Source organism: Grampus griseus (genome assembly GCF_964374135.1).
Source record: "Grampus griseus genome assembly, chromosome: 13".
NCBI classification, from domain to species: domain Eukaryota; kingdom Metazoa; phylum Chordata; class Mammalia; order Artiodactyla; family Delphinidae; genus Grampus; species Grampus griseus.
Window position 1 is genome coordinate 46,030,459 of NC_139007.1, and position 23,472 is coordinate 46,053,930.

A 23,472-nucleotide genomic window follows, 5' to 3' on the forward strand; every position below is an offset into this window, starting at 1 on the left:
TTAATCAGACCCATCTCCACATCCACTGTGAGTGAGACAGGCATAGTTCAGGCCCTCAGGCTTGCCAGGAGGGCAGTAAGCCACTTGTTTTTCTTGGCAGATGTCTTTGTCTGCATGTGATTCCTTCTCTTCTTTCCTCAGACCACAAGATTCGGATGCCTTGGAGCTTAGAGGACCCTCAGAATTTGCTTCACCTTGTCTGCATTCCGTAGCCAGTACCACATAGTTTAACCCTTCTTGGTTCTTGGTTTCCAGTAAAGCAGTTGACATAACGTCATCTGAATTCAAACAAATCCTATGACCATCTTCATCTGTGAAAAAAAATACAAAAGTTATTCTAGCATCTGTTTGGTTTCCTTTATCTGTACTCTCCAGGCTGTATGAGAATTAGAACAACACCAGCCTTACCCATTGGTTCAGCAAATATTTATGATGCCCACTAAGGGAACACAAAAGTCCAAGACATGTTCCCTGTCCTTGACGCTACTGCAGTGTAGTAGGAAAGCAGAAATAGTACCATGGAAGGTCATGTGTGCGTATATAAGAAAGGAGTACATAAAGTGATGAGAGCACAGAGGTGATTAACTCTGCCATAACAGGTGAAACAGGTCATGGTCTTTGTGACAGGAATTAAGTGGCCCTAGGGCAGCCCTTTTTGTGTGAAGTGCTTACCCTTTCATCTTGCCACATCAGCTAAAACACCTACCTTTAAAGATGTATTTCTTTAGATAAAGTAATTTAATCATTTATTAAGCTAATATCTATTGCATGCCTACTGCACACCAGGCTGTGTCCTAGGTATTGATGATACAGCAGTGAACAAAATACATTTGTTGCTATTTGGGGTTTACATTCTAATGGGGAGAGACAGACAATAAACTAGTGCAAAACTAAATTTATGTCGGGTGGTAATAAGCACTGATATGAAATATAATAATAATAATTGTTATTAATACTTACAGAGTACTTACTACGTACCAGGCACTGTTCTAAGCGAAATGCATATATTAACTCATTCTCCTGTTAAGTCAGTACTGGCACTATCTCCATTTAACAGATGAGGAAATTGAGGACAGAGGAGTTTAACAATTTTCCCAAGGTCACACAACTAGAATTTGAACCTAAACTGTCTGGCTCTAGTCTGTGTCCTCATGTTCACCTCCCTGAGGGGAGAGTGGAGCTGCCGTGCTGTGTGACAGGAAGGTGGTGGGCAGTGTGCCCTGCAGGAGTCCTTGAGAGGCACTGACTCCAGACACACATGTTTGTGAGGTGGGCCTGGCAATAGAAAGATGGGCAGCCAGAGGGTAGTTTGACCTTCTTCACAATTGTGCTCATATTATTTTGTCTTTCTCTACTTAGAAGCTGACCTTCTTACTTAGAAAAGTATAAGAATTCTTGTTGAAACCTAATTGCAGGGTTTCTGAAACATTCCGCAAAATTCTAGGGAGTCAACAAGATAAATATGCAAATGTATATTGTGGGAATTATTTGCTTTTTAACAATGCTTTCCAATCTCTGGGTGTTACTACCTGGATGAAAAATTTACAGTCGGAAATATTACTGTCCTTTCATACAGCATCATGTTTTACTAATCAGAAACATTCCAGTCAGTAGATGCAGGTCCTTCCCTTTCTCCTCCTCCTACTTCCAGCACAAGAGCATCCAAATGTGCGGGTGAGGCCTGCCGGGCTGCCAAGCTTCTGTGCTTGGCCCTGACCTACACCCAGGCTGGATTTATTTAATATGGGGAAATTTTAAATAATTTCAAAGGACTAAGGGAAGCACCATTGCATCTATTCCTCCCTGATGGAATTTAACGGATCTACCTATGACCAAGTTCCAAGCCTGAACTACAAAGCCTATTTTATTAAAGAAGCATGTGAATCACTGTCCTTGCTCTGTCTTCTTAGGTGTTTATTTCATTTTCAGACACTCCCCCACTGCTGAAGAACAAGAAGCCCGAGCTACAGGCTCACAGGTTCTTGGGCATCACCCCATGTTCCTCTTCATTGTTCAAACATCATTCTAGTATATTTCAAACCACACAAATAGTCAGATAGTGTTGTAAAATATCTCCCCCACAGAAATAAGTTTATCAGATGTCAGGTTTGGTTAGTGCCTAAGTGCTGAATATCTATGGAAGGATCCAACTGTTATGATTATTGTCAATATGTACTTATAGCCATTGAGAAACTCATAAGAATAACTTGCTGTGCATGATAATAGCAATAGAAAATATCAAAAAATGATAGCAAGAAATAGGATATTTAACTTTAAATTGCCCAGCAGCCCAGATTACTGAGGAAACTAGGATGATATTCCTGAAGGGCTTAAAGAAATCAGGCTAAAGGAGTTTAGAATTTCAACAAAAATGTACACCTACAATATAGGTCTAGCTACTCATGTTATCAGCTGCTTCACTGCCGTACATTTAGTCCATTAAATAGCTTATTGGGAAACTTTCTACTGAACCATGATTTAATTTTTTGCCTATATTGAGTTATTTGGAAAAAAACCTTTTACATAAGGCAAATAAATTCTTTTTACAAATTCTAGTGCAACATGTCAAAGAAAAATCATTAGCTAACTATTCCATTTGTTCATAGTACTTAGGGCAATATTTAGTAACTTGACCCTGGCAAGCTTTCAGCAATTAGTACATTTTCTTATTGCATAATTATGAGAGATGGGGCGGGTTGTTTATTTTGGTTTAAAAACTACTGTATAGAAAACCTGCAGGTCCTTAAAGCAGAGAGAGATCCTGAGCAAAGATGGCATGCACTTGGCAACCCTTGGTTTAAGAGGGAAATATTAAAATAAAGACTTCCAAGTAAGACAGGATATTTACAGACAAGACATATGCTGGCTGACTGGCTATGTTTAGAACAGCAGAAGAGCATTTAGATTTGTTTCCTGTGGAACTCTCTGGGACTGATGAGGTGATGTTTACACAAATGTTTGGATGAAGTCACTGGGATATTTTTACTAGATCCCCAGATATGTTACTAATCTTCTCTCTCTATCCCCTCTCCACCCCATTAGGTCAGTAGGACCATAGCATAGGCATGGTATTATTGCTCCCTGAAATCCTAATGCCTTTTTTTTTTTTTCAAAAAAGTCCTCCCAGTGGCTTTCCTCTCTTCGTACATACCTCCGACAATAACAAAGAAGACTTCTTACAGTTTTGTTAAATATGCCCACCAGTCTGCAAAGCAGCAAACTATTATTAAATGCATTCTCTTTTACTTAAAAGGTAATTAAGTTTAGGCTTGCCTTGAAGAGACTGTTCCATGATTTCTATCCTTTGCAAATATGCAAACTCTGCTTTTCATTCTATTTCTTCTCTCTTCTCTGCCACTTTTTTTTTTTTTTTTAATGTGGTACACGGGCCTCTCACTGTTGTGGCCTCTCCCGTTGCGGAGCACAGGCTCCGGACGCACAGGCTCAGCAGCCATGGCTCATGGGTCCAGCCACTCTGTGGCATGTGGGATCTTCCTGGACCGGGGAACGAACCCGTGTCCCCCACATCGGCAGGCGGACTCTCAACCACTGCGCCACCAGGGAAGCCCTTCTCTGCCACTTTTGTTCAGTCACATCGAATTATCAAAATTTTTGGTGATCCCTGTATCTCTTTCTATTCCTTATCATCAGGATTTACATTCATTGTAAATCTCAGAATGTGAATTTCTCTTGTACCAAAATTCTATATCTGTCACGGCACAGAACTACTTGTTTGTATCTAAATTATCAGAGTTTGATTATATTCCCTGTTAACCTCTTCCTGCATCCTTATTCTGCCTCATTATGTCTGCTTCTCTATTTTTTTTAATATTATTTAGAATTTTAATTCAGTCTTTCAACAACTTAGCACCTAAATAAATCAGCATACCAAAGAAAACAAAGTGGGGAGAGTGTGGGAGCAGTTTTCTAACCATAGCCACGTCTCTGTGAAGGATGAGAGCAAAGGCTCTAGAATAGAGTCCTACTCCAGCCCCATTCAGCAGGATGACCATGGGCAAGTTACTAACCTCAATCTTTTCAGCTGTAAAATGGTAATATTATAATGCCCACTTCATAGGGCTATTGTGAGGATTTAATGAGTTAAATTTATATAGCACAAGTGATATATAAAAAAGTGCTAAAATAAAGTTAACTAATACTGCAATTAAAAGCCATTCACAAAAAGAGTTTTGTTCTCTATATGTACTGTTACCTCGGTCTCATAGATGAACTAGGTAATGCTACATGGTGAAAGGATTTTCTTAAGGGTTCATGGAGACTTCTGGTAGACCCTAAGGTAAAACTAAGCTCTCAGGCCCTCTAACACCCATTATGACAGCCTCCGTAATTTTTATATAAAATGTCTGTACTCATTAGAAGGAAAGGCTTCCGTGAGCGAGGAGTTGAATTTTAAAATATAACATAAGTCAACTGTAAATTCCTCGCAACCCTATGGAACTCTTTATCTCTGCAGCATTTGACCACTCTCAAGTCTGTGAGCCTCTCTCCTTTGGATTTCCATGACAGCCTTCCTCTTCCCTTTCTGACTTCTCCTCTCAGTGCCCATCATCTTTCTTTGTCAGTCCCTCATATATTGGCCATTTTCTGGGTGCCATCCACTGTTTACTTCTCTTCTAATTCTATACACTTTAATTGAATAACCTCAATTACACCCTTGACTTCAACTACCTGTATTTCCAACTGAATACTGGGCTTCTTCATTTCTCCCACATTCAGCTCAAACCAAACATGCGTAAAGCTGTTCCTCCTCCTGTGCCCCCGCCTTTGGGAAGAGCATGGCTTTGCACCTAGTTTCTCAAATCACTGGGATTCACCATCGTCTCCTCTCTCTTCTTCACCCAATTAGATGCCAAATCCTCTAGCATCTACCCCTGTGGTAAGTCTGGTTTCCATATCCTTCTTTCTATACCTGTCATCATTCATTATTTCAGCTTTCATTAATTTTCATTTCTTATGTGATTAGTGTGACCACCGTTCCTCCAGTTTCATCACTTGCCATTTCCCACCGTCAAGTGTGATAAACTACCTGCAGTTCTGTGAACCCCCATTCTCTATTATTCCCTGACTTTCTACATACTGCTCCTTCTATCCTGAGATACCTTCTTCTCACCCCTCTGTAGGACTCATTTTAGGATTAACCTCTCAGTGGCTTTTATTGACTCTCCCTCTGCCATACAGTGTAGGTTTGGCATGCTGCCACAGGACTCCCACAGAACGTGAATTCCCTCTCAATGGCAACAGAATGCCTCCTGGCTTCTGGCAGAAGATGTAGTTTAAAATCATCTGCTCACCAAATCTTCGAAAATAAACTCATTTGTTAAAAAAAAGAAAAATGGTGGAGAACTGACCAGAGAATCTACATCTCACTCATTCCTCTAGACTACCAGCCAGTGTGTATGTACACAAACATACACAAATGAACATATCTGTAAATAGTTGTATATGCATATAAAATATCTGGAAGTATATAATCAAATCACAAACAATGGCTAGCACGGGGAGTAAGGACAGGGAAGAAGTAAGAGACTAACTTTTTACGCTGCTTAGATACTTTTATATGTTTTTTAAACAATAAACATAAATTACTTTTCTAATAAAGATCTTTAAATACAGTTATAAAAATAATATAGCAAGAACTATTACAGAGATTAATTACTAGGAAAGTTAGAAGAAAAATTGGAAAGGATCAGGAGTCACTTTTTTGATTGATTGTAAAATAACATAAAAATTCTTTTTTAAACCTTTAAGAAGATGACGATTGTGTTTCATTTTATAAAGGCCACAAAAATGATATTCACAAGAAAATCTGAATCAGAGGCTTAGTAGTTAAGCTTTGCCTTCTAGAGATCAGAGCAGTGATTTAGTAAGGAAATCATGCTTTCAGTGCCCAGTAAGCAAAACCATGTTCTGCTTGCCTTTCAAACATCTCTGCAATCAACTCAACCCACTTACTGCCATTCATCTACCTCAGGAACAAAAGATTTCATTTTACATATTGGCAAACCACCCCAGATTGTTGTTCCTCTAAAGTTTCCATATGTGAAGTTACAACCAATAAGAACCAGGCCAAGCAGGGGCAGATTCAAATGGCTTGAGCAAAACAGTATTATTCAGTAGTAGACTGGTGACACTCACCTTTCCTGTGGATAGAGACACAGTCCTATGACAAGGACAACTTTTAAAATCACCAGTAGAAGAGCAGCTCACTACTAAACATTACATACAAGATTAAAGAAACTGACTCTATAGTTTCTCAAGGGAAAGAAATATTCTTGCCTCTTCTTTTTCTTTAAAGCATCCCAATGGTACACATTAAATTCAGGTGCTTACCACTATACTAGGCCTTGCACAAAAGTCAACAGGTATCTGTTGAAATAATTTTTTAAATTTTCTCAAATATTCATTCAAAGGAATACATTAAGCAAACGTTTAGAAAATGAGAAGGATTTTATTGTATGCAGAATGGCTTATAGATATGTTTTTTCTTAACCTGGGTGATCTTCACACAGTCAGGTATATGTATAGAACCCTCCAGAAAAGTGGGGTTGCCTTGCAGTTATAACTCGTAAGGGCTCAACCATTGGCACTCCTAGAATCAGCTCGGTTCCATGATGAGAAGGCAGGTAGAGCCAATGTGAGATTATTAACAAGGCTTATTCTGTTAAGGATCAGGACGCATGCTCAAAGCAAGCACAGCCCTTTCCAATCTGTCACTTAGCTGTTTGTGTTAAAGAAGTCTCATGATCAGAGTCTTATCTCCATTCATGTCATGGATCCAAAGTTACTCAAAATGTATAGTCAGAAACACAGCAAACAAGACAAGCAGATATTCGTCCTTGGGCTTCGTATTTTTCCCTGCCATTATTAGTCAAGTGTATCACTCACGGTGAAGGTCTCACTGTAGAGAGATGACTCCAGGGCAACCATCAGCCATTGTGTAATCAATCAGTGCAGAGACGGAGAGTCTTAATTTCTGAGGGATTCTGAGTCATGGTCAATCTTGCCAGGTTTATTTCTAAGCAAGAATGTTTGCATTTGAAAAAAAACAAAGGGTCCTATGAACTTTTAATAATGGGGTGAAGTTTAAGAGCAGCTGGAAAGGATCATTTTAAAATTTATTTTTCTGCAGCCAATTAGGCAAATGTATTGTAAATCTGATTTTGGAAATGAATTAAGTGACTACTGTGTTTTAATACCAAAATACTGTAGTGGAATCACAGTAGACCTTAGCAAGGTGTGACCCACTACAATAATCATAGCAAACTAAGTAGCAGTTAAAAGCACCAGATTAGACATATACATAGCAACATGGATGACTCTTAAAAACACAGTACTTAATGAAAAAGAAAGAAAAGAAGCATTACATAACACGATAGTATCCATGCATACAATATACAACAAATTAAAAGATACCCATTAAAGACATTCGTATGGCTGCCTGGCAGGTGGAGGGAGGAAATAGAACAGGAGAGGAATATGGAGATAAAGGGACTAAACAAACAAATGAAAGAGAAGTCTTGCATAGACCAGTGACGATAATGTACCATCAACTATAATTAACTCAACTCTGCCACTGAGGTGCAAACTGGCATGAGGGGTGGAGGGCGGAGAGAACAGGCCTCATGAAAATATAGTCTAACATGTTAATTCTCATCCTTACTATCTGAAATTATAAATCCAGGGGCCATACCATTCTTTTTTTTTAATTTAATGAACAAATCAAAATTATTTTCAAAGAGGAGTACAATAAATACTTGATTATGAGGATGGTGCCAGTATATTCTTCTTCTTACGCACTGTAAGATGTCTTCCACGTACATCCCATTTTAACCTTATTCAGTTCACACTGTAGAGAAAACCCAAAAATTCTGAAGAAGAATCAAACTTACCTTCAAAGGCTTCATTTATGACTCCGCTGGGGTTTGTTTCTCCTCTGCATTGAGAAATACTATTTAAGGAAAAATTTCTGAATAACTGAAGCTGTTCTTGAATTTTATGGAAAGTAGGTCTTTGGTCAGGTTCTTGAGCCCAGCACTGGGCCATTAAATTCCACCTGGATATGTGGGTAAGGACACGAAGTAAATAGTGATTGGATATGACTAGGTACCCATTACTGATAACCCAGGTAAGTTCATTTCAGAAGGAAAAGAATTTGAGGTATTGCCAGTTTTCCATAATTAATATAACTGAACCAGAACAAAAGCTTTTGTTTCTTATATAATAGTGGCTGGCAGTATAACTACGTTTATTAGAAAACATCTTCCTTCTGAAAAGCTGACATTCAACAGTTATTAATCTAAATAAATAGATAGTAAATAGATGGTTGGAAAATGTTTACTGAACCCATTAGGAAACTAACAGCTATAAAAATTACTGAAGAAGCTGAGATTAAATTTTACATTCATACACTGATATCTGAAACAAAATCTAAGATTTACTCCAAGCCACACAGATATTTAGTGGCAGAACCAGGGGTAGAAATCAGATCCAATTCTAATGTTTTTACTCTTCCTTACACTGCCAGGTTCATTAAGAGACTCAGTTCTCCTAGACATAGATAGCTGGTTGAACATTCTCTTTTCCTTAATGGTTGTCTAAGAAATGTCTGTGCAGAACTCTTGACTAATGTTCATTCATTCATTCAGCAGATCTGTTGGACACTTACTATATATGAGCAGTATATCAAGAGCAAGAGATGTGGCAGTGTCACTCCTGTCCTCATACGATATATATAGCAAACGTAAGAGGGAGACAAAATTTATCCACTACAACTCATAGGAGCAGGGGGAAAATGTAGCTCTTTTATAGTTCTCTAACTAATTCTCAAAGCCCCACCTAGTAGAAGAAAATTAGTACAATGCCATTTATAACCTAGCCCATTCCAATATTTTAAACCACCCTTTTTAGGTAATCCTCAGTCTTTTATGGATAATAACTCAGTCTCTCTTATCTTTAGGCTATTCCTACTCCCTCTGTCTTCCTCTCCAAGGTGGCATCAGGATTTATGTTGGGTGAAAGTCTTTTGTGAGTTGTACTGGCACAGTGAAGGATCCTTTGGACCCCACTGTGCCCTCCTTCTCTAGTCTCAGAATGGAATGATGAGGAATTCCATAAGGAGTGACTGGTCTGGTCCATCCTGCAGGCATCGGCTGCTCTCTGCAGTCTATGATCCCTTTAACCTGTTCTTTTGGCCCTTCTCCCTGAACTGGCCCCCCCTTTTCTCTCTCTAGCTGCAGGCCTCTGAGACGGCATCATGTCCCATATCTACTGACAAGGCCCAGGAAATCCCTTCCTGTTTCTGCTGCATGCCCGAAGATGCTCCTCGGCTGAATCTCCAGCCTTCAACAAAATGTTCACTCTACACAGGAAACAAAGGAGGCTTAGAAGGGCAAGCTACATGTTCCCTGTCTGGACATGCCATCCTACCCTGTTCATGATGCTGGGTGTCCATGTCAATGTGGGGGATCCCCTGCTCAGTGATCTCCTTGCCATCCTGCCAAATTGGGAGGAGTGGGCAGTTGCTCCCTGTGCTTAGTGTCACCCGCACCTAATCTAACTGAGGCCTACAGAGGTTTCGAGACCTAAATATCCAACATCTTCATCCTCCTACCTCTGTCTGTTAAGGTCTCTTCTTCCTACACTTGCCCGGGGCTTAGAAGGAGTTGAGTTTCTCTTCAATTCCTCTTTTTTTATTAGACTATCCTTATATAGAATTATAGGTTTAGTTGCTCACACCTGGCATTTAGCAAGCTAACAAGGAGTTAAAGGAGTCTGTTGGGTGGGCTAAAAGTTTCGTTTGTTTTTCTCTGTAAGGTGGCTCTAGTAGCACTTAGTTGTCTTTAACTTCATTCAAAACAATTTTGTTAGATTGTATGTGACAGCTGTCACGTCAGCGCACATTATAAAAAAACTTATCAAAATTGGTGTAGCCATTTCAATATTGAAGGTGGAAGGAAAAAAAGCAACATTTTCAGCATATTATGCGTTATTATTTCAAGAAAGGTAAAAATGCAACCGAAACGCAAAAAAAGACTTGTGCAATGTATGAAGAAGGTGCTGTGACTGATCGAATGTGTCCAAAGTGCTTTGTGAAGTTTCGTGCTGGAGATTTCTCGCTGGAGGATGCTTCCAGGGTCGGGTAGACCAGTTGAAGTTGATAGTTATCGAATCGAGACATTAATTGAGAATAGTCGACGTTATACCACACGGGAGATAGCTGACATACTCAAAATGTCCAAATCAAGTGCTGAAAATCATTTGCCACAGCTTGGTTATGTTAATCGCTTTTATGTTTGGGTTCCACGTAAGTTAAGCAAGAAAAACCTTCTTGAGGGTGTTTCCTCATGCGATTCTCTCCTTAAACGTAACAAAAACATTCCGGTTTTAAAACAAATTGTGATGGGTGATGAAAAGTGGATACTGTACAATAACGTGGAATGGAAGAGATCGTGGGGCAAGCGAAATAAACCACCACCAACCACACCAAAGGCCGGTCTTCAAAGAAGGTTATGTATATATGGTGGGATTGGAAGGGAATCCTGTATTAAGAACTCCTTCCGGAAAACCAAACGATTAATTCCAACAAGTACTGCTACCAGTTAGACCAGCTTGAAAGCAGCACTCGACGAAAAGCGTCCAGAATTAGTCAACAGAAAATGCATAATCTTCCATCAGGTTAACGAAAGAGCGCATGTTTCTTTGATGACCAGGCAAAAACTGTTACAGCTTGGCTGGGAAGTTCTGATTCATCTGCCGTATTCACCAGACATTGTGCCTTCAGATTTCCATTTATTTTGGTCTTTACAAAATTCTCTTAATGGAAAATATTTCAATTCCCTGGAAGACTGTAAAAGACACCTGGAACAGTTCTTTGCTCAAAAAGATAAGTTTTGGGAAGATAGAATTATTAAGTTGCCTGAAAAATGGCAGAAGGTAGTGGAATAAGAAGGTGAATACAGTGTTCAATAAAGTTCTTGGTAAAAATGAAAAATGTGTCTGTTATTTTTACTTAAAAATCAAAGACACTTTTTAGCCAGCCCAACAGATAACCCTCTCTCTCCTCCAAGCTTCATTTCCAAGTCTACTGACTCACTAAAAAGGTCAAGTACCTGTTCTCTTTTTTACTTTCTGGATCTAGAAGGCCGATTGGGGGCAGAGAGAGAAAGACTGCTAAAGAAACATAAACTGGGAAGTATTTAAAAATATTAGTACTACCATATCAACAGATAAATATACAATTACAGATTATAAGTTCTAAAAAAAAGTACTAAAGAAAACAGATGTGAGCTCTAATAAGAGATGGAACATTTTTGGCAAATTGCTTATAGAAGGACCCTCTGCAGAGGCGATGTTTAAGCCAATGAACTCTGTAGGAAAATAAGATGCTAGTCATGGGGACTGGGTGGGGATGGAAGTCAGGGAACACACTAGAAGAGGCAAAAGCATGTGTAAATTCCTAAATTGGGAAAGAGCTTGGCACATTTTAGAATATGAAGGAAAGCCAGTGTGGCTGTAGAGCAGTCATTGAGGGGGAGAGTATAAAAGATGAGGTCAGAGAGGTGAGGATCACACAGATCAAGGGCCAGGCTAGGTGCTGGATTTTATGGCACTGCAATGGAAGCTGTCCAAGGTTTTTAAGTGGGCATGACCTTTACATCTTTAAAGGATGACTCTAGTTGATATATGTGGAGAATTGATGGTAGAGGGGCAAGTTGGAAGCAAGGAAGTTGTGTTTTTTTTTAACATCTTTATTGGGGTATAATTGCTTTACAATGGTGTGTTAGTTGCTACTGTATAACAAAGTGCATCAGCTATACAGATACACATATCCCCACATCTCTTCCCTCTTGCGTCTCCCTTCCACCCTCCCTATCCCACCCCTCTAGGTGGTCACAAAGCACTGAGCTGATCTCCGTGTGCTATATGGCTGCTTCCCACTAGCTATCTATTTCACATTTGGTAGTGAATATATGTCCAGTAAGCTGGGACGAAGCGAAGGAAGTTATTGAAGACTAGGTGAGAGATAATGGTGTTAGACTAAGACAATGACAGTGGAGCGGGAGTAAGAAAATATTCAGTTGCTAGGTGACAATGACGCAGAAATCATCATAGGCATTGTATTTAAAATAGCTGTATCTGTATATGGCATGCAGACTCCACTTCCATCTCTTTCATTCTTGCAAGCACCTCAGGTCAGAGTTAATACTCAATATCAGAGTATCATGGAGAAACCTAATATTGGTCTGTTTTTCAGTATTGATCTGATGACTTTTCATATATATTACAAGGAATTTACATTCTGGATATGGAGTGCCAAACTTGGCTTTATTTTTTAAAGATTAGAATCATCGCTAAGAACCTAATCTTTTACATATTTCTTTATAATCTGTGACATTTAGAAACAGGGATGACAGAGAACTCAGTGAAAGACAATTCGACTCTGAAATAACATCGTGTAACTGATATTCGATCATGGAGTTTAAACCAGTAGTTAAAGTAGAATCTTGATGGGAATCTTAGGGTTGTCCTAAGAGGTGAGAGGAGAAAGTGAAGTGTAACTTGCCACAGGGAGCCTATCCCTTCTAAAAAGAAAGTTGCGATTCTGAGATACTGCCAGAGGATACATTGAATCTCTCAAGACTTGTCATATTTCAATTATGAAGTTTCTAGTTTATTTATTTATATCCCACCTCATTCTACAAAGTATTCAAGACACTTAATGGAGATGATTTAGTGAGAAGGAAGGAGCGAGAGGAGGACGGAGGGAGAGGGGAGAGAAGCCATCCATACAGTCGCCCCTTTGCCACTCTGTACTTCACCCACTCACACTCCCCTCCAAAAGTTTAATCTGTGCAAGTTATTTAATCAGATATTCCTAATTTTCATCTATGGAGGCTTTAATTTACATTGAGTCCATCATTACTCTTAACTCTCTGATGGCAAAAACAATTGACCTGATGGTATTTAAAACCTTTCTCTCCCACTATCCAGGGCCAAATGAGCACTGGATTGCCCTAGATTAAGAAAAGAGGAGCTCTATAAAGCAGTAGTCATTTAAAAGTAAAGAGTAAAACTTGTGCTCTTAAACAGCATTAAGCTGACAATGGAATAAATGACTAGGCTTTTAAAATTTTATCAATCCTGAAAAATGCATATCTTTCAGGTAAATTAACAACAGCTGTATCTTTGGCATAGGGGTCTTTCCTTACAAATACATACTTGTCACAATTCAGTATCATGCATTAAATACTTGTACCAAGTTATAGTTACAAATATTCAAGCATATTAGTCTAAATAAACTGACAGCTCCTTCACTTTTATTAAAATTTACCTGGGCTGGTTGTTCTACCTCTAAACAGATACTCACACACTATACTTGAAATGTCTCATTTAGCTAAGTGTTCCGGTTCAAATTCTTCCACTCACTATGCCAACCCCTTTACTCCTCTTTGCTTCAGTTTTTTCCACGATAGCACAACCTCATTAACCATGTTCATTAATAGTCTCTATGAGTAAAATCCTTGGATTCGTAAGGCAATTGAAATTCAACAGTTGAAAACTCCATGGCATCTTTCAGTATTAAGGGGATGAGTTTCTATAAGTATTTAAGCACAGCACGTAAAATACAGATTTTAAAATACCCAATCCCGGAAAGACCCAGTTGGCATCAATTAGCGTCTAGGTATACGTATTCTTAAGGGGTAAAAATAAGGTGGTGAGCCTCCATGTTCTCTCATTGTCGCCTCCGTCATTTGAGAGACTCTCCAGTAATTTCAGTTGCCCCCGTGAAACCTGTGAAAGAGCTCTCTCACTTGATGTAGATTGCCCTTTGATCCCGTTTATTCTTGAGAGTGCTATGGTTGTTGTGCAAACTAAAAGCTGAAGAGAATGCTGAGGGCTGGGCTTTGCACCGTACATCCCAGGCTATGGAAGGAAGGGCAGGAATGCTCTGAACTCTCACATTCCATTAATAGCTAGCCATCTATGGACTCACCTGACCCAGAGAGCATCCAGGTGCTGAGTATTTAAGCAGTGAATAGAAGGTGCAGCCTGGCTCAGCACAGACTTTCAACCCTCTAAGCTGGGCCTATGATCTCCGAGAACTGCTTCAAATAAAAATCAGTTCCCTCTGTACTCTAAGGAGAGTAGTTAATCTTTATCGTGACAACTTAAGGCCGTGGACAGATTGAATGGCATCGCTGAGAGCTCCGTTTCCTTAGCACAGCTTGTCTTCCTGGTTGGCCATGGGTCGTTAACCCTTCCTAGGGATCTGGAGCATGCAGCCCTTAGAGGGCTTGGAGCATTTTTCACTTTTTAATTACTGATGTTCAAATGAACTTCAAAATCAGCAACAGAAATTTTAGCTTCAAGGAAACTATATTTTTAGAAAATTAGAGCAATAATGTATCCAACTGAATAATTATTCAAGGTAAAATTATATAGAATATTATCTTTTTCCACTTATAATCAGGAATATTTTTCTAGAACTTTTCTAGCACTCCTTCTTTCTCCTCCTTCTAATTGAATTTTTGGATACCTTTGGATAGAGCAAAGTTCAACATACCCGCATTTTTCTTCTCCACAATAGGGCAGTTAATTATCCACCTCCCTCTTCCCCAAACAAAATAAATGAACACATAAGTCAAAACGTATAATTCAGTGACTGATTCCTAGAGTGCCTATCCAAAAAAAGAGCCTAATTATGATGAGGTACATTACCCTCTAGAGGGGAAGATATGCCAAATAGAATTCTAACAGCACAAGGAAAATTTCGTGCAACTGAAATTTGGGAGAAATTTTCTGAGTGGTCAATAGATGTGTAAGAGATGCAAAACAGTGATTAGTTTGCTAACTATTTAATTAAAATGTATTTTATACCTAGGTATGCTGGGTTTTTTTCCTCAAGCCCTAGACTAAAGTTTTTCAAATTTTGTATAACTTTCTTAGTCCTAACTTCTAGAAGTTTTCCCATCTGCCCCAAAAGGATCATGAGTCATACTTTTAGACACTGCCACCAAACTTGTTCAGGTATGTGTATAACTGATCCTCTGTAAATATCCCAGAGGCTATAAGAGCTAAACAGAAACAGACAGTGATTCCAATCTTCTTCTAGCTGGAAGATTTAAATAATACAAAAACATTCACCCATAGAACATCCAGCCAAGGTGCCCAGATCTTAATCATCTTTGGCTCTAGTCTGAATAATCCTCTAAATAACGCAGCATAGGCAAGGCAGTGCAATCATGGTGTGTATCCGCATACTGCTAATTCCTTTTGCACTTGTCTGTACCACGCAGTTTAGCACTTTATTACATGTTGGCTTGTTATCCAGCTGCTCCATGTGTGTGTCTTTTCTTTCAAAATACATTCAGAGATGCTGAAGAAGCATGGCTTCGGTTTAAACACCTCTGTATTCCATACAGTCCTTAGCATGGTGTAGTGCACACAACAGAGGAGTTTATACTTGTTGATTATATGTTCTTTGAGAAATTTCTTGGGTAAAACACCTCTTAGAAAAAGTGTCAAGACTTGATATTTCTGCCAAGGTTGTTCACAAGAAGGTAGATTAGTACCCAGCAAAATTACTTGGCTTGTTTTTCCTTTATAATTAGATCAAAATCACCTACTGTTCCAAAGATCACAAATCTATTAGAATTCAATAGTTGCCAGGATCAATTTGATAAAGTCACTAATACTTATGTAGCCACTTCGTGTGAAGTTCATAAATAGATAAAAACCTATATAATTTTTAGCAGTACTATATCCCAATATCAGCTTTATCAACAAAAGCAATCCAACTTTTAAACAATATATTCCTAGTTAATAGAACCTTTTAATATGCAGGTTAAGATGTTAGTCAAATTAGATCTTCCAAAATGAAATGAGTATATATGTGAATACACACACACACACGCACACACGCACACATATACACAAAGAGCTTTTATTTATTTATTAGAATTCTCTTAACCTAGAGTATAAACATATTCTGCTGTTCTAGATTTTGCTTCTGAAATGAAATATCATGTATATATATAAATAAAAAGCCATGAAACCAAAAATACATGAAACCATCATGTATTTAGTAAATTAAGTGCCACAATAATTTACATTTTACATAAGATATACAAATATATAGATTCAGTTTTTATTTAAAAATACCATACCAATGAGGCACGTGATTGCCTGTGCACATGTTTTTGTTCTTGGGTACTTATGGAACATGATTAACTTACAGATCATCGGGACAATTTCTCGGTGGCTCCAGTCTCCCTCCTGTTTGCACATAGCTTAAAACATCAAGGTTAGAATGAGCTGGATAAGGCTGATGACCAAGAGTTAAAATTTCCCAAATCAAAATTCCAAAAGACCTAAATATATTAAAGAGTTTGCTTTAATTATACATATTAGAAACATCATGTTTACAGTAGTTTTTCCAACATAATTATTCCTGGGGCTATCAGAGTCTACTTTGTGATTGGCATTTTTGGCCCCATAAAAGGCAAATGGGAGACTTAAAAGCAAGTTGACCTCAAGAAAAAGAGAACAAGCAACTGCATACTAGCAACACTTCAAAGGTGATAGGAAGGCTTAGTGGGGGCGCACACACACACACACACACACACACACACACGCACACTGTGCTCCTCTTCCCTGGCTGAATCTGCACTGCGGACCTCCATTACCTATGACTTCCATAGCTTCATTATGCAAACACACTAGGGGTGAGCAAGAAAGCATTTCACCTTTCTTCCTGAGTTTGAGTGCTAGTAAATGTGGAGAGGGAAGGCATGAATATAAACTGACAACACTGAAGACCGACTTTATTTCATCCCCAGTTTTGCAGAGGTCCAGTCCAGCTTAAAAGTTATTGGATGAATCTTTACATTTTGAGCAGCTCTAATCAAAAGTTTGGGGTCAACAAGCAGAAATGAGGGGTTCTATTCAAATAATAAAGAGCTCTCCAAACCTCCCTCATGTCCTAATCGTTCTGAGATCCATGATTTAAATTTTGTGTATAAATTAATGACCAAACATCCCAAAATAGTAGGCATTTGGACACATACTTGGACATTAATTCATAGGCACCAATTCCTATTAGTCATGGCCTCTGCACTTGTGGAGAGTAGTGAGCTATCTGAAATAAATGGATCTATTCCACACACACCAGTAAGGTAACGGATCAAAACTAATTGGAGGGAGAGGTATAAACTGTTGAGACCCAAGAATAGCCCTTCCTTGCCCACCAGCTTTCACTTTAGCTTGAGGCAAATCACTTAACCTCTGTGGTCTTATGTTTTCTCACGTAAAAAACAAGACTAGATGACCTTTTAAGATCCCTTCTGGCTCGGGCATTGGATGGTTCTGCCCACGTTTCTCTGTGTCCTGTTAAGCTCACCATACATCAGACTGAGTAGTGAAGATTCCATCCATCAAACTTTCTGGAGCCATCCACCGAACAGGGAGCAGGCCTTCTCCTCTCTTTCTATAGTAATCATTTTTATAGATGTCCCTCGCGAGTCCAAAGTCCCCAATCTTCACTATCCGTGATGGACTAGTGTAGTCTTTTACAGAGACAAGGCAATTCCGAGCTGCTAGATCCCTATGGCAGAAGCTATACTTTAATAATAATACTACTAATAATAAAATTCCAGAGATCAGACAAGTAACACTAGGAGGTCTGTAGAGAAGAGAGATTTTAACAGAAACTATTGCTATTTTGAAGGAATGAAAATGTTAATTATCTTGTATATTCTACCCAAACTACAGGTGATTATTGTGCCAATCTTCATAAGAACTCTTTATCCAGAATGTCACTGTACCTGTGAATGAAGTGCATCTGCTCCAAGTAGACACAGCCTTTTGAAATGTCTACACAAAGGTCTACAAGGTCAACCAAGGTGAGTAAAGGACCGTGAAACTGTAAGAAATAAAAGAAAAATTACAGGCACTTTTCCAGTTTGCACAAAATATATATGTATATTTTTGGCCACATATATTTGCATGTACACACACATATATATGACATTTTAAAGGAATTTTTAGTTATGGTAAAAGAATTCCAACAAAGAGGAAAAGAACTACATTTATATGCTTTCTACCAAAATATACATAAATAAGACTCTCTTTAGTAAGCAGAAGCAATATAGAATCTTTATTGGCAAGATCTCAGGGTGTTAGATCAAACAGACTAGTTTAAACCTAGTTCTGCTACTTACGAGCTGTGTGAACTTGCTCACATTGCTTAATTCACTAAGCAATTTTCTCATATGTAAAATGGGAACAATAATACTAACTGTGTCAGATCTGAGATAAGCTATGTAATCTAGCTGGGACATAACAGGCACTTAATAAATAGTAGCTATTCTCATTAGCAGTAATGATGATAGTTTAATCAGTTTAATTATTGGCCCAATGTCACGCTATAATGTCAGTCATGACAATGGGCTTGTTCTCCATATGGGCCCCATAGAAATTGTTAGCAATACTCTATTTCAAGGTCACAGATTACTCCTCTCATCTAAGAGAGCCAGCACAAATATACAGTTGAGCCTGTACTGGCTGCGATGATTTCTACATGAACAAAGCCAGTTGAAGTTTTTATTAGTACCATATGGAAAAAATTCAAAGTTCCTTCCTGGAGGCTCTATTCATATACTGTCTGTCCCTTACCATTTCCCTGCAATTACCCTGTTTCAAGCCTTTATCATCCCTGTCTGATGCTTCCCAAACTTCCCATGTCTCCAGCCTCCTGTGTTTTAATTAGCTCACTTTGTTGTGACCCACTGCCTGTAGAGTCTATTACAGATTCCTGAGCACAGCCTCCATGGCAGCCCCAGGCTGCACCAGCCTCTCTTTACATCCATTTATTTTCCATAGATTCTCCTCTCACAATCTGTGCTTTGGTCACACTGGGCCATTTGCAGTTCCTTATACCTGCTCTGCATTTCTCAACCTCTCTTCATTATTCCTTCTATCATTCCTGGAATGCCCTCCGTATTCTTGATTTCCATCCACATCCTTCAATGAGCATCTCAAAGGATTCACAACCTTGAAATCCCTTGATTCCTCATAGACGGGTGCTCTTAAATGCTGTTCCCTCTGACTCCCCTGACAAGCTCATGTCTTGTCCCAAAAAGTAGGAAGAATCCTGAATTCTGGGACTCAACATTGCCATGGTCCCACTCAACCACACCTATGTCTTAAAACTAAACTCAGTCTTACTCCCAAGAATCAATCCCTTGCAGCCCTGTTCAGGTCCACTAGATGTGCGTCTCCCAGCCTTGTGTCTGAGTCCCTGCCTTGTGTCTCAGCTGGTTCATTGGTTCCTCTGTGAATGGAATCCTGCTTTGCCCTTGGCAAAACCTACTCTACTCTTGAAGACATTCTTCGCAGAGAATCCTACTCCTGCACTTCAGTCTGGTGGCTAGTGCCCTGTTCCTTGCTGACAGATTTTCAAATGCTGCCTGCCTGTTTGAATCTCTAATTGTAACTTGCTCCTAATAGCCCCTGTGACAACCTATTGGAACATTTCATTACCCCATGTCGGGCCTCCTTAACCCCAGATGCTGTCCTCGGCTACCACCTGTCTTCTCTTGCCAAACCCTCCAGACATATTGAACCTCCATCTCTGTCCATCCCTAGTCAAAGCCTTTTATATAACTCATATCAGTGTAGTTTCAGAAAGTGTTCTATCTCGCACCTTGGTTGTGTCCCAAACAGAAGACCTCCTCCGTGAAGCCTTCTCTCATCTCCCCAGTTGGAAATCATCTCTCTCTCCTCTGTGCTTCAGCAGTGTATTCTCTACTCCATTCTAATGGGCCTTCCCTCTTTCTACCTTAAATGATTCATTCATATGTGACTTACCCACCCTACCACGTGGCAGGGCCCTTGAAAGCAAGAGCCACATCCTCCACTGTCGTAAAATAAATACCCGGCAAAAATTTCATGAAGTGAATTGTGTCTGGCTGTGTAGTTGTATTATTTTGATAGATAGGGTTTTTTGTTCCCTTTTTCTATCTTACTACAATCTTAGAATATCAAAGCTAAAAGAAGCCGAAAAAGTTTTGGATTCAGTGTTCCATTTTACGATGCAGAAACTGAGTCCTAAAAATGAAGGACCAGACTAAGGTTTATAAACCCAGTTGCAGTCAATCCTTATGCATTCAACCCAACAAAACAGTCTCAGAGTGGGGATGGGGAGAAGGGTGCTTGTAGCACTCTCTGTGGAGAGGCGGCTGGCCCCGTGTGACCTTAGACTGATGGGGGCGTAGAGCCCGTGGCCCTCCGCTGTGGACCCCGCACCTTGATTCTGGCACTCAGCACCTAAGGGCACCCTGTCCGATAAGGTCAGGGCAAGAGAGACAATCATGGACGCTGCCTTGGTAGCCAGCAGGAAAGGCAGTGGAAGAACTGAAGTGCACTTGAGAACCAGTCGTCAGAACCACTAGGACACTGGCTGAATAAGAGTAGTTTGGGAAAAGCAGCTCTGTGAGTTCTTTTAGTCCACCTTCATTGTCTCTTCTCTCGCCCACAAAAAACTAAAAAAAAAATCTACAGAGGCACTTTCTTGTTAAAGATGAGGAATTGAATTTATGCATTTTAGTTTTATTCTCTCCCCAAACCTTACTAAAATGACATTATAGAGGAAATGTTGTGATCTCAAGAGGATAAACAGATCAGGAGAATAGATAGAGCGCAAGGAAACATTTTTGGAGGAAGGAAAGCAGGTGGAGGTGTGGTCATTTAGCAGAGCCAAGAGAGATGAAAGCTGGCTGCCTGCAGAGGGAGAAGACAAGAATTAAGTGATGTTTTTCACTATAGAACCCCATAAACCCTCTGGAATTCGAGGTAGCAAGTATCTCTGAATGCAGGGTTGAGGGGCAGGACTGAAAGCAAGGTGAATATTTAAAAGTTTGTTTTAAGAGTTAAGTAGACCCTAGATCCCCACCCCACAGCAGCAGCAGGCTTTCCTCTGCTAAACCCACACACACACATACACACACACACACACACACACACACACAGAACCAGAGCAACTCCAAGTTCAAAGATACCAGTCATACTAAGGCACTGTGCTAAAAATGGAGAAGGGAATTAAATGAGAATCCTCATCCTGAGCCTTGAGACCTCCAGCCCTCCTCCCCGACTCGACTCCCTGACTGAGGCTCAGGCGTTTATTGCCCAGGCAGGAGACCAGCAGATTCCTCTCTGGGGAAACTGGCATATGCCAGGGAAGACATCCAGGTGCTGTCATCAGGCGACCCCAGCGGAACATCAGGGTCCCCCCTGACAACCAAAAGGAAGCTGCCACAGACATAGGCTCCAATTCTTAGGTCTCCCTATTAAATATGAAGACCAGTCACAAATTACAAAACATTTGAGAAAAGCTTCTCATATTACAAACAGATCCCAGAACAATGAGGCAAAAAGGAAGTCAAGACAATGCAGGAAGCAAATTAACACTTAAAAAAAACTATGATTAGTATCCTAGGAAAGATAAAAGAAGACTTTGCATGTATGGAAAAATCAGAATACTATTTTAAGAGGCAGTCAAAATATAAGAATGAGTCTATGGAAAATTAAATTTTTAAATTCTATTAAAAAATTAAGGAAATATACCAGAATTGAGAGCAAAAATACAAAGAGTAGAAAATAAGAGAAAACAGCTAATAAAAGAAAAGGATACAACGAAGGTGACCATTATCCAACTACTAGGATTCCTAGAACAAGGAAATAAAGGGAGCAAAGAGTTTTCTTTATTACCAAAGAAATAATATTAAAAAATCCCAGAACTAAAAGGGATGATTTTCCAAGCTGAGTGTCCAGATGAGTAAAATGTACCACAGATAAGAAGCAGTTCCTGGGACTTCCCTGTGGTGGTGCAGTGGTTAAGAATCTGCCTGCAAATGCAGAGGACACGGGTTTGAGCCCTGATCCAGGAAGATCCCACATGCACAGAGCAACTAAGCCCGTGTGCCACAACTACTGAGCCTGCACTCTAGAGCCTGCAAGCCACAATTACTGAGCCCACACGCCACAACTACTGAAGCCCGCGTGCCTAGCACCTGTGCTCCGCAGCAAAGAGAAGCCACTGCAATGAGAAGCCTGCACACTGCAATGAAGAGTAGCCCCAGCTTGCAGCAACTAGAGAAAGCCTGCACGCAGCAACAAAGACCCAACGCAGCTAAAACTAAATAAATAAATTTATAAGGAAAAGAAAAAAAAAGAAGTTCCTAAAATTTTCCAAAGAGAGGACAAAAAGCAAGTCACTGATCATATGTCCAGGAATCAGAATGGCATAAAACATTTTAAAGGCAATTGTAGAAGCTAGAAAACAAAGATGCAGGAATTTTATTTTTGAGGACAAGGGATTTTCAACCTAGAATCCAGCCAAATTATTAATCAAGTGTGGGGCGGGAGGGAAGAACAGTTCCTCAAAATGAAAAAAAAAAAGATTTTTGCCTTGCATGCTTTCTCTTTTCTAAAACAGAACAAAGAAGCCATGGAATTGAGGAAATAAAGGTCCAACATGGAAATTACCAAGGTACATGTGAAGGAAACCCCTAGGGTAACAGCTCTGTAGAGACCAGAGGACAATCGCCTGTATCAACTCTAGGAGAGAAGTGTCCAGGAAAAATACAGTGAGGAGCTGGATTATCTCATATATATACCCATATTGTGAGAAGGGTTACAATTCTGTCAGAGTTTAGGAATATAGAAACCTAAACGAGTGGGGGGGGCATTTATTAAACTACTCAAGAGAAGAACCACAATCATAGTATTTGAGTAACTTAGCAAATAATAATTAAATAGACATAGTAACATAAACTTGCAATATTGATTCATCTGCAAATTGGGGTAACTGTCAGAGGATGGGGAAAGCAGAGTTTTTCTGCATGTAGAGCTGGTGGGGTCAGGCTGGTACATGACTAAGAGCTTAAATCCTTGCCTCTTGCAGTAGGCAGTCAATAGATCTCCCCCAAGGTTGAAAACTCACTTATACTGCAGCAGTATAAGCAGAGCGTTTAGGAAAGTGGAGGTAAACACCAGAAGGAATGAGCAGAGGCCTGGGATGTGGGGATGAGATAGAGCACAGGACTTCTGTTTTTCACCATAAACCTTGTCATATGTTTCAGTTTTTTAACTATATAATGTATACTTCAATAGAAATAGAAATAAATAGAAATAGAAATTTATTTCAATAGAAATAAAACCTGTAATTTTAAAAACTACACACTTAAATTTTCGTTACTTGTTTTGTCTCAGGTGTTTCTCACCTGAGACCTAAAAGCAGGTTCCCACAGGTGCTGAGACCCCCGGCCCTCATTCCCCACACGTGCCACAGTATTTACACCATCCACTGTGCTGGATGCTGCTCTAGGCACTGCAGACATGGAGAGGATGGATCGGGGCTGCATTTTGTTAGCAGGACCCTAGAGTGGACGGGAC

The 23,472-nt window shown here is 39.6% G+C and overlaps 1 protein-coding gene across 1 annotated transcript in view; it reads right to left on the reverse strand.

Annotated features, from left to right (window-relative positions):
* The window catches only part of ROS1 (ROS proto-oncogene 1, receptor tyrosine kinase), a gene marked incomplete at both ends in the record, with an annotated part of 112,291 nt that continues 88,819 nt past the window's right edge, over positions 1-23,472 (reverse strand). The window contains 5 exons of the mRNA XM_082669025.1: positions 1-311; positions 7,911-8,074; positions 16,257-16,391; positions 17,420-17,623; positions 17,844-17,941. Coding sequence (XP_082525151.1) covers positions 1-311; positions 7,911-8,074; positions 16,257-16,391; positions 17,420-17,623; positions 17,844-17,941 — 912 coding nt within the window. The remainder of the gene's footprint in view (positions 312-7,910; positions 8,075-16,256; positions 16,392-17,419; positions 17,624-17,843; positions 17,942-23,472) is intronic.